We start from the raw sequence: 12,171 nt of genomic DNA on the forward strand, positions 1-12,171 counted from the left end.
GTAAATTTTCTTTCATTTCTGATTTTATTTATTTGAGCCTTCTCACTTCTATTCTTAGTTTAGCTAAGAGCTTCTTTATTTTTTTTTAAACAATCTTTTGAAGAAATCTTTTTCACTGATTTTTTTTCTACTGTCTCTTTAGAAAAGACTCTGATTTTTATTATTTCCTTCCTTCTTCTAATTTTAGCATTTATTTGTTTCTCTAGTTCTGTTTAGGTATAAACTTAGATTGTTTTTTTGAGATTTTTCTTATTTCTTGAGGTAGGCCTATATCACTATGAACTTGCCTCTTAAAACTGCTTTTGGTATCCCATAGATTCTGGAACGTTGTATTTCCATTTTCATTTGTTTCAAGGAATTTTTAAATTTCTTTTTTGACTTCTTTGACCCATTGTTTGTTCAGTAGTATATTGTTTAATCTCCACATAATTTTGAAAAAATCTCCACATATTTTTGATTTTTTCCATTTTTTCTTGTAATTGATTTTTAGTTTCATACTGTTGTAGTTGGAAAAGATGCTTGATATGATTTCAGTCTTACATTTTTTTGAGACTTGTTTCATGGCCTAACATATGATCTATCCTGGAAAATGTTCCATGTGTTTTTGTGAAGAATGTGTATTCTGCTTTTGGATGGACTGTTCTGCGTACATCTATTAAGTCCCTTTGGTCTAATGTGTTTTTTGAGATCGGTATTTCCTTATTAATTTTCTATTTGGATGATACATCCATTGACATAAGTGGGGTATTAAAGTCTCCTACTATCATTGTATTGTTGTCTATTTCTCCATTTAGATCTGCTAGTATTTGCTTTATGGATTTAAGTGATCCTATGGTGGGCTTTTAAATATTTACGAGTGTAATGTCTTCTTGCTAGATTGACCCCTTTATCATTATGTAATGCCCATTTTTGTCTTTTATTATAGTCTCTGTTTTAAAGTCCTTTTTTTTTTTCTTCTGGTATCAGTATAGCTACTCTTGTTGTCTTGTTTTCAATTTGCTTGAAATATCTTTTTCTGTCCCTTAGTTTCAGTCTGTGTGTGTCCTTATGTCTGAATTGAATTGCTTGTAGGTGGCATATAGATGGGTCTCATTTTTTAAATCCATTCAGTTATTGTCTTTTAATAGAAGAATTTAGTCCATTTACATTTAAAGTAATAATTGATAGGTATGTACTTGTTGCTATTTTAATTATTTTTTGTCTGTTTTGTTGTTCTCTGTTCCTTTCTTCTTCTCTTGGTTTATTCTCTTGTAGTTTGATTACTTTCTATAGTGTTATGCTTAGATTCCTTTCTCATTATCTTGTGTGTATTTACTATGGATTGTTGCTTGTGGTTACCATGAGACTCATATATAACAGTCCATATAAAAAACAAATTATTTTAAGTTGATAGCAAGTTTACCTCTCCCACATTTTACCCATGGCCTTTACTATATATTTACTTTTACTAGTGAGATTTTCACTTTCATATTTTTTTCTTATTACTAATTAGTGCCCCCTTTTTCAGCTTAAAGAGCTCCTTTTAAAATTAATCATTAACTCCTTTAATTTTTGTTTGAAAAGCTCTTTCTCTTTCCTTTACTTCTAAATGATAACCTCGTTTGATAGAGTATTCTTGGTTGAAAGTTTTCTCTTTTCAGTACTGTGAATATATTATGCCACCTTCTTCTGGCCTGCAAAGTTTCTAATGAGAAATCTGATGGTCTTATGGGGGTTTCCTTGTACATAACAAGTTGTTTTTCTCTAGCTGCTTTTAAGATCATCTCATTATCCTTAACTTTTGACAATTATAATGTGTCTTGGTGTGGGTCTCTTTGGGTTCATCTTGTTAGAACTCTTTGGGCTTCCTAGATCTGGATGTCTGCTTCCTTTCCTAGGTTAAGGAAATTTTCAACATAATTTCTTCAAATAAGTTTTCTGCCCCTTTCTCTCTTCTCCTTCTGGAAACCGTATAATGCAAATATTCCACTTGATGTTGTCCTGTAGATCTCTTAATTTTTCTCTTGACCTTTTGGTTTGTTTCTTCTTTTTGCTATTCTGTTTGGGTGAGTTCCACTGCCCTGTCTTTTAGTTCATGGGTTCTATCTTGTGCTTAATCTAGTCTGCTGTTGAACCTCTATAGTGTGTTGTTCAGTTTGGTTATCGTGTTCTTCAGTTTTGTGACTTGTTTAGTACTTTCTTATATTTCTATCTCTTTGTTGTGTTCACCCTTTCTTTTCCTCAGTTTGGTGAGCATCTTTATGAACATTACTCTGAACTCTTTATTAGGTAATATTAATTATCTCCATTTAATTTTTTTCTGAGATTTTTATCTTGTTATTTGATTTGGGATGTATTCCTCTGTCTCCTCATTCTGCTTGAAGCTCTGTGTTTGTTACTGTGTATTACGCAAAACAGCACTCTCAGTCTTACAGGAGTGGCCTTGTATAGGAGATGAACCCTATTCTATAACCTTGCTCTAACTCTTGGCTGTCTCTAGAACCTTTGTGATTGTCTAAGCAGCCTTTTTTCTTGGTAGGCCCCAATTGTTGAGATTGTGTCAAAATCTGTGAGTGTTCCAGAGGGATTTCAGTCACACCTAGTTTCAGGCTGATTGGAGGTAGACCCTCAGGCAGCAGATTTTAAGGTAGGCAAATATACACAGTCCTGTGGGACAGCAATCGTAGACCTTGCTGGCTTCTAAACCCAGTGATCTAGAGGCATCCCCTTAGTGACAGTTGAAAATTCCGGACTCTCAGTGAGAGTATGAGCTTCTTTCTCAGAGGCACTAATAAGTTGTAGCAAGGCCAAGTGAGAGCTCAAAGATGGTATTCCTCAGTCTACATTCCCTGAGAGCACTTCCGTAGTTTCTAGATGTGTGGTAAACTGGAAGCATGCCTGTCAGGCTGAAGCTGCAAGTCAAGTAGATAGGCCTTTTTCACAGGAGGACTGGAGGGTGTGTTTCAGTCTGCTGTTGGTGCAGTGTCCTGGGGGTGCTGGCCTGCCTAGAACTGTTTTTCCAATTGTTTCAGACCCATAGGGCTCAAAGTGCAATCTGCTGTGGCCACTGGAGCCAGGTATGGAAGGGATGTCCCTTGTTTGGCGTGCATGCACTGACCAACTATGGCAGCCATGTGGTGGAGTAGTGCTCAGGGCCAGGGCTCTCAGCTGATTGGCTTAGATGTAGTCATGGTGGAGTGATGTGCAAGGATGGGGCACAAATGTCAGGGCTAGCAGGCTAGAGGAAGAGTGAAAAAAACGGCCTCTGCCAGTGCCCACACTTGCAGGGTAGAGGGAGAATACCAAAAACAGTGCCTGCCAGCATCTCTGTCCCTGGAGAGAGTCGCAGCAGGGTCCTGTTTTTCTAGCAGGTGCTTTAAGAGTAGCAAATACATTTCCTTCCTATATTGTGTGGTTGTTTTATGAACTTCAGCTTCTATGCTGGATCCTGGGGCGAGGAGTCTACCTGCGAACCTTTAAGAGTAGAGTCTCCATTCCCTACAGCCTAATGGCTTTCCTGGATGTGCACCCCATTTGTTTTCAAAACCAGACTTTTGGGGGCTCATCTCTTCAGTGCAGGTCCCAAGGGTTGGGATGCCTGGTGTGGGGCACAAACCCCTTGCTCCTCAGAGCAAATTTCAATATTTGGGAGATCTTTTCCTACTAAACTGCTGCACCAGGGGTGGGATTTTCGCAGGATTTCATCTCTGCCTCTCCTACTGGTCTTGACAGAGCCCTTTTCTACTTTGTTGGGGAGGAGCTTGTTCAGGTAGTTTTCAGGTCTTTTCCAGAGGGTACTTCTCCGTATGTACTTGTACATTTGTTGTGTCCATGGGAGGAGATGAGGTCAGGATTTTCCTATGCTGCCATCTCGAGCCACCTCTCCTGTTTTTTTTTTTTTTAAATCTATAACTGTATTTATTTATAAAGATTTTATTTATTTGTCAGAGAGAGAGGGAGAGAGAGAGCACACAAGTAGGGGGAGCGACAGGCAGAGGGAGAAGCAGGCTCCCTGCTGAGCAAGGAGCCCAATGCGGAGCTTGATCCCAGGACCCTGTGATTATGACCAGAGCCAGAGGCAGCCACTTAACTGACCGAACCACCGAGGCATCCCTACATGTTTAACTTTAAACAGATATTTCATATTTAGACAAACCAACATGAAAAGCCATGTCAATAATACATGAACGAAATAGGCTTTTTTTTTTTAAGAGGGATTTTTTTAAAAAGAAAAATTTAAGGAAAACACAGGTTTCAAATATGGCAGGAGCTAAATAAAAATTTGTGGGAAGAAAGCATTAAAGAAGAGAGCTTCTTGATCACAGACAGATTTGTATTAAATTATTTCAAGGTATACCATACTAGACATTCATTCAAGTTGTGTAACCTTCATAAGGCTTAATTTTTTTGTATGATGAGAATGATAATATATTACATACATGTCCTAGAGTATTCATTAGGATTACACAAGAGAGTCTATGCAGCTGATTCAAAATGCTTATCAAATAGTAAGTGCTAAAAGGTTAGCCATTACCATTGTTAATAAAGTAAGCCAGATTGAGAGATCTAAAATCAAAGCCAGGATAGAGGCATTTTAATGTGCAATTTACATAATACTTCCTTATTGATGATTTCATAATCATCCTTACTGATTTATTACTTTCTTACTGATTTGAGCCTCACATTAACCTTAATGGCTAGAAGACCTTGGAGCCCCTTCACGATTGGCCATGTGACAACACTTCATATGGGCAAAGGTGGACTTTAGGACTGTCTACAGAGCACAACATCTTGAAGCTTGCCACTCTATTCCTGAGAGGTGATTTTTTTTTCTTTTAAGATTTTATTTATTTGAGAGAGAGAGAGAGTGTGAGAGAGCACGCAAGTTGGGGAAGGGGCAGAGAGAGAGGGAGAAGCCGACTCCCCTCTGAGCATGGAGCCCGATACAGGGCTCAGTCCCAGGACCCCGAGATCATGACCTGAGCTAAAGTCAGCCACTCACCCAACTAAGCCACCCGGACGCCCCTGAGAGGTGATTTATATATAGCAAAACAACTGGAGGAGATGAAAGCCTACGAAGTTCTCCAGACTTTATTTCTTCCTCTATCTAATAAGACTTTTACATCTTATGACTTCATAATATTTCTAATAGAATACAGAGGAATTCAAACTCAAGAGCATAGAGGAAAGGAAAAGTTATAGCCAAAGTTCTTCCAAAAGTTAGCACTGTCAGTTTTCTTGGATATAAAAACCAGACAAGTGACCTCATAAGAGGCATAAAGTTGTGCCACAAATCTTGCTTTTTAAATTGTATTTTTTTGCTTCCTCCGATGAAGGTAAGCAGATGATCTCCACTTTTACTTGGATGGTTGGAGAAATTCAAGGAAGGGAACCTCATTAGTAGAGGAACAAGGAACCAGTCCAGGCAATGTCTGAATATTTATTACTTGATCTTATCTTGAATAGAAAAGAAAGGCTCTTTGTTCAAAACACTTCTGGCTGCTGTCTGTCCCTTTGGACTTCTGAACCTTTCCTTCAGTGCTTTATGAAAACAACTTATTAATTGAATTAGGGCCTCGTAGAAAGAAGTGTGCTTTCTCTGAACTCTAAGGATGTTCCGAAAGTGGTCATTAACACTGGCAAGGGAGGCAGCACTCTAACTTCATTTTACACATGAAGAAAATGAGTTCAGATTAACTTTACAATCATGCAATGAATAACTTCAAGAGCTGGGACCCAAACAAGCAAAGGGCTGTGGCTGGGAGATCAGGGGAGTTTTATTCTGACTTTGCCTCCAGACAGAAGCCCTCCTTAGCTCTCTTATCTTAAAATGGGGGTCAATGGATTAGATCAGGGGTGTTCACCTTTTTCAGTCAAGGCTCAGATAGTAAATAGTTTTGGCTTTCTGGGCCTTACAGTCAGTCTGTCTGCAACAGCTACTCAACTCTACTGTTACAGAGCGAAAACGGCCACAGACAATATGCAAACAAATGAGTGTGGCTTTGTGCCAATCAAACTTTATAAAAATAGGTGGAGGGTTGGATTTGGCCCATAGATGGTAGTTTGCAGACCCTCGGACTAGATGATGTAGAAGTTTCTTCTGCTAATAGTTTTATGATTCATCTTGTTTTCATAGCGATGCTATTTCCCTAGGAAAGTCGTCTGGATTACCCAGTCACCAAACATGCAGTTTGTGAAGTACATGAGTGTTTTTCTGCTGTTTGTTATTAACAACAGCCAAGCTATGGAAGCAACCTGAGTCCATCAATGGCTGAATGAAGAAGATGTGGTTTATATATAGTAGAATATTATTCAGCCATGAGAAAGAAGGAAATCCTGCCATTTTGACAACATGGATGGGACCTTGAGGGCATTACACTAAGCAAAATAAGTCACATTAAGACAAATACTGTGTATCACTTATATGTGGCATCTAAAAACCTGAACTAGTGGTAACTGAGGATAGTGGTTACACACGGCTGAGGGGGTGGGGGAATAGAGATGTTGGTCAGAAGAACAAGCTTGCGGTTAGGAGTTGAATAAGTTGTGGGGGTCTGATGCATACCATTGTGATTATAGTCTATGATACTATATTATATACTTCAAAGTTGCTAAAAGACTAGATCTTAAATGTTTTCATATAGAGGACAAACGATAATTAAGTGACTTGAAGGAGGTGTTCGCTAATGCTATGGTGGTAATCACATTCCAATATGTGAACGTATCAAATCAACAGGAAGCACATCTTAAACTTACACAATGTAGTATGTCAATTATATTGCAATAAAAACAAGTATTTTTTTTGTTTTTGGCATCTTCTCTCCCCTTTCTTGTTCCATTATTGAGTGCCTACTATGTGCATTGCAAATATACATTATTGCCTTAATGTCATTCTGCTCAAGATCTTGTGTGTTAAGGCTTTATTTTTTGTTGTTGGGGGTGGGTGGGGAGCAGGGTGTATGGGACGGAAGGGGCATGAAGGTAGGTGCATGAAGGTAGCTTCAGTGTCCTGGATGGGATGGCTGATTGGGGGTGAAGACTCAAGCCAGTGGAAGAACTCTTGGAACGTGAGCGCCGACCTCAGCTGATCAAAGGGTACCTGCTTTAGCTAAACCGAGCAAGAGCTTGAGTGGGCGGGCCAGAGCTGACAGCGATGATGGACCGTGAAGTGGGATTGTGGAGGGGCATGTCTCAACTTAAGGGAAAATAGGATCTCATTCAAAAAAAGTATAAATACTGGTGTTACTCTGGCCCCAAGCCACACCCAGCAGGGCACACTGTGCCGATTCCCTGGCTCGAGGACACTGGCTGCTGGCCTGGGGGGATGCTTTATCCTGGGGCCTCATGGGGACCTTTCTGGGGGCTTATTTTAAGAAACATATTTTTTTCTTTTTTGTTTTCAATCCCCCTCCCTCCCTTCTTTCCTCCCTTCTTTCCTCCCTTCTTTCCTCCCTTCTTTCCTCCCTTCTTTCCTCCCTTCTTTCCTCCCTTCTTTCCTCCCTTCCTTCCTTCCTTCCTTCCTTCCTTCCTTCCTTCCTTCCTTCCTTCCTTCCTTCTGATTTTATTCATTTGACATGGGGGGGGGTGGGGGAGAGCAAGCACAAGCAGGGGGAGTGGTAGGCAGAGGGAGAAGCAAGCTCCCCACCATGCCAGGAGCCTGATGTGGGGCTCGATCCCAGGACCCTAGGATCACGACCTGAGCTGAAGCCAGCTGCTCAACTGAATGAGCCACCCAGGCACCCCCCCAGGGGGCTTCTTGAAGGAAAGATCAGTTCAACTCCATCAAGTTTTAAGACTTCCTCTGATTAAAAAAAAAAAAAAGAGTAGAGCACATACACCAAGCTTTAAGAGCCACAATGTGGCAGGCGAACCTCTTTACTCTTGATAAATTTGTGTTATTGTTACATAAAGTTGCTTTGAAAAGCTTGTAATTTCAAAATGAATGCTTTTCTTAAAAAAAACCCCCAGAATTCTACATCATGATAGTTTCTGTCAGAGTATTATTTTAATCAAACGTTATATTGGCTTTTACAATCGTTTTTATGATGCTTATTTAAAAATATTTCCCTCTGCCCCTACTGATCAGTTCGTCTACTACTTGCTTTGTAGCCACTACAGTTTATTTTTTGTCCTTTCTGACCAAGTGTGTGTCTGTATCGGAATGATTGTTATACAGCGTTTTTGCTTGTTCACCAGATACAAGTCTATGACGTGGTAATGCTTTTGATCGTAGAGCTCAGTGTAAGAAGTAAAAAGAAAAATCCTTCTTAAACACGTACAATTGGGTCGGTATACTCCACATGAGGCACGTTTAATCCACTGCTCTGAAGTAGACGTGTGGCTATATTTTCAGCACCTCGTTCTACTTTCGTCTAAAATATTCAGGCAACTGAGATAAGGGTGCTTGTTCTCTCACAGTCCTGAGGTTAATTGTTCCACCATTAAATTGTACTTTCCCACAGTAGCTCTAATCCTAGCTTAATAGTCTTGAGTACAGTGGTTTTATATAAAAGCTTGTTGAATTTATTGGATGGAGAGACATCTGAGTGCTTGAAGCAGATTACAGGCTGGAGAATGTAAGATTCTATCAGAGTTACACACAAGCCAAAAAGTCAACAAACCAAAAGGAGCAGAACTGTAAGTCACTCTCGAACTCGTTTCCTAATTTGCCCTGATTTGCTGGGATGAGTCACCATTCTTGCTCATCTTGCTAGGGGATCCTTGGGGCTACTTTGGGCTGATTGTCATGTCTCATGACACTCTCACATGGTAACAGACACTTGTGGATTTTTGTTTATGGTTTCATCTTGTTAATATGGAGAATGGACAAGGCTGGAAGAGGAAACCTTAATATGGTGTGTTGAAAATTTGAACAATTAGAACGGCCCAACACAAAAAGCAAAGACTCAGCGTGTGCACTTTTGTAGGGGAAAAGTTACAGCTAATAACTGCAGTTGACAAAACGGAAAGAACTTTTGTTTTCAGGCAAAGGGAAGTTTAGGAAAAAGAGAATCGGCTCTAAGTATCCAAGAATAATGAGCAAAGGAAAAGAAGCAAAAGGAGAAATCTATGTCATATCCTACTGAACACGGATGTAAATCTGACCTGTGTACATGGGGGAAATGGGTAAAATTAGAGCAAAGTAATTTCCTGATTTCCACAAATGAGCACATTCTTTCAAAAATTAGTAGATTCTGTGAGAAAGTAGATTTTCTGTGTTTTCTACAGGAAATTCTATTTGATTCAATGTAAGAAGGAAACCAGTAGAAGAAAAGTAATTTGATAGTACTGAGATCATGTGGAAGAAAAGGAAGCGTGTGTGAAAGAGAGAGGAGCACCCAGGAGTAATGGGAGGGGTAGAATGAATGGAGAACCTTATTATATCATAAAATGACTTTTTAAAAGATCAAATCTATGACATAGAGAAATTGTAAGGTGATATTAGAATTCTTAAGGTCGCATTGATAAAATGTCTGATGGGCTTACTTAGAACCTATTACCATGGTTTAGTCCTTAACTTGTTAATTTTTCCATGACTGTAAAGATCATCTATCATGTTTAGTGTGATGAAGGGTGATGTCACCAGCTGCCCTGTGCAAAAATCTGGTGTTTTATGCCTTCCCACATTTTCCTGCCCTTGACCCCCTGCAGGCTGCAGCCAAGCGTGGAGCCTTCTCGCCCCGAGAGCTGCAGGCAGGTGGATGCAGCCCAGTACTTGCGATGAGACACACGGAGCCCAAGAAGGAGTGATGTAATCACCTCTGGTATTCTCATTCACCTCTCTGTTTTTGGGTGTTCTCGCGAATAGCGCCCCCAGCTAAATACCCTATGGTCAATTTATATTCTAAAAGGAACAACACAGGACACCCTCCCAGACCCTACTCCTCTTCTCTGATAGGCTTGTCAGATTTAGCAAATACTCCAAACATGAAAATCGTTTTCTAGCATAAGTGTGCCCCAAGCAACTTTGAGATATCCTCCCACTACAAAATTATCGACTATCTAAAATTCAAATTTAACTGGCACCTTGGATTTTATCTAGCAACCCTATTGTTTGAACTCCAGGAACCTCCCCGTGTATCTGGGAAAGGTCTCAGAAGGCGTAGACATCCTGGTGTGTGGGGTGAAGAGCACACACGAGGACGAATGTGGGAGGTGTAAGTAAATTGTCTCTTCACTGACAAAAGCACAAATCCTCTGACAGGTGGGCAGACAAAACTGTTCTGGAGTCTCTTGCCCCTTTATCCACAGCACTGCTCCTTGAGGGGGAAGGAGTCAGCCGGTGGCCCTTTTCCTTCCCCTCGCGCTCCTGGGCAAGGACCTGCCTACTGTGTTTCTAACGAGCGATTTCAGCACAGGAAGCAGCTGGCAGGCGGCGAGACTGTTAGAGCGAGCGGTAGACTAGATAGACACAGGAAAGGGCGGGGCGGCGGTGGTGAAAATGGAAAACAATAAGAGACACAGTGATACGCTATAGGCACAGGGCAGATCTTCAAATTACACTTACTGCATGAACATAAACACACACAGAAATATGCCCATGGATGACTGAAATTTTTTTGTTTTTCAGTTTATAAGTCGACCTTGTTTGTTACCCACACCTGGGGCTGTCCTTGTGAATTTCCTGGTGAGCCCGAATGCACATCCAGTATCCGGCTGGAGTCGGCCCACCGAGGCCAGAGTGGCTGGGCTCCCTGCAGAGCCGTGGAGCCTGTATACTCTCTAGAAGCATCCCTTCCCCTGATCCTGGTATCTTAGTCTCATCGGTCAGGAATGACCTCCTCATGTTTAACCTCTAATAGTTTCTTACAAATTGCTACCTCAATTCCCTATCTCTAGTTAGGAGGATTTTAACTCAGGTTTGAGGACCTGTTACTTCTCAAGCCTGTGAAAGTTCTGGGCTGAATGATAATTACTGGTGTTTGATGCACCTAGAACTAAAATTGAATACTGCAATATTCTGGCACGAGCTTTTCCTTCTAATTTATTCATTATTATTTAACCATGACTCGAGGTTTGATGATCTTCTCGTAGAACTCCTCTGTACTGAAGTTACACTGACATCAGTCATACATTTAAGCCTAGTTAAGATGGAGGGGATTTTCTTCTTGGACCCAAATGTTATGAATATAAAAAAAATCCCAACACACACATTGTCATATCTAACCCATGGCTATATTCCCATGCAGGTTTCAGTGTCATGGAAACCAGTTACGCTCTTCTGTGCCTCTCTGCTTAAAATCTGATAAAAATACAGTTTAACTGCATAAACCTAACTGTACTTTAGAGGGAAAAGGAGGTGCTGTATACATATGACAGAAGGTTTTAAAATCATGAAATCTGTCTTTGTTATAATGAAAGAAAACTCATAAGATGTTCAGTTAATATGTCTGGATCATCCGTTTCTTCCTTATTTTCTTATAGTGATATTTTCAGGGGTTTGGGGTAGTCATTTTGTGGATATCTTGGAATTAAAAAAAAAAGGCATTCCCACATTGTTATGCTCAGCAATCAGGGTAGCTGATTTGCCTAAGGGTCACCCCTAAAAGTCAGAGCCTGACTGGTAGCCAGTAGGAGCTGGTGGGATGAGTTTGCTGGCTGCTAGGATGCTGTGTGGGGATCTTGGAAAGACCCCGCCCCCCTTTGGTGCTGTCCCTTCTGGACCTGTAGTTGAAGTTTCTCTGTTGAGGCCAGAGATGGAGGTAGAGAGGACTGGGAATGTGGCCAAAGTGTGGGGACAGAGGCAGGCAGGGAGGCAAAACCATTCTTTGCAGGGCACGGGTGATATTAGGTTACTGGCGACTGTGTGATAACAGCGAGGACACCGTGTGCAGTCCTTTGGGACATTCTGTAGCCCCAGGCCCGGAGGCCAGGCTGGTGGTGGCAAGGGGGACAGGGCGGGGGGGGGAACAGCCGATCCGCTCACTCACCGGTGCTGCTCTGAATGGTCCTCACGGTGGTGGTGGTGCGCGGCGGGGAGGAGGACCGCAGGGACACGCACTCGTCGTCCTGAGAGCAGCCCTTCTCGATGGCCCGCACATAGCTGTGGCTCCGCATGCGGAAGCAGCCGGGCATGGGCAGGTCGAGCGCTTCCACCGCCTGCGACTCCAGCTCGCTGAACACGGATTCGCACACGGACTCAAACTGCCCGTTCACTTCCATCTCGCTCACCTGCGGGCAGAGGTGGGGTAC

The 12,171-nt window shown here is 41.4% G+C and overlaps 1 protein-coding gene across 1 annotated transcript in view; it reads right to left on the minus strand.

The window, feature by feature from the left end:
• DLGAP1 (DLG associated protein 1) overlaps positions 1-12,171 on the minus strand; it is a 793,827-nt gene that overhangs the window by 157,708 nt on the left and 623,948 nt on the right. The window contains exon 7 of the mRNA XM_045781889.2: positions 11,910-12,150. Within this exon, the coding sequence (XP_045637845.1) occupies positions 11,910-12,150 (241 nt within the window). The remainder of the gene's footprint in view (positions 1-11,909; positions 12,151-12,171) is intronic.

Source organism: Ursus americanus, chromosome 19 (genome assembly GCF_024610735.1).
Source record: "Ursus americanus isolate L20-20 chromosome 19, mUrsAme1.1.p, whole genome shotgun sequence".
NCBI classification, from domain to species: Eukaryota; Metazoa; Chordata; class Mammalia; order Carnivora; family Ursidae; genus Ursus; species Ursus americanus.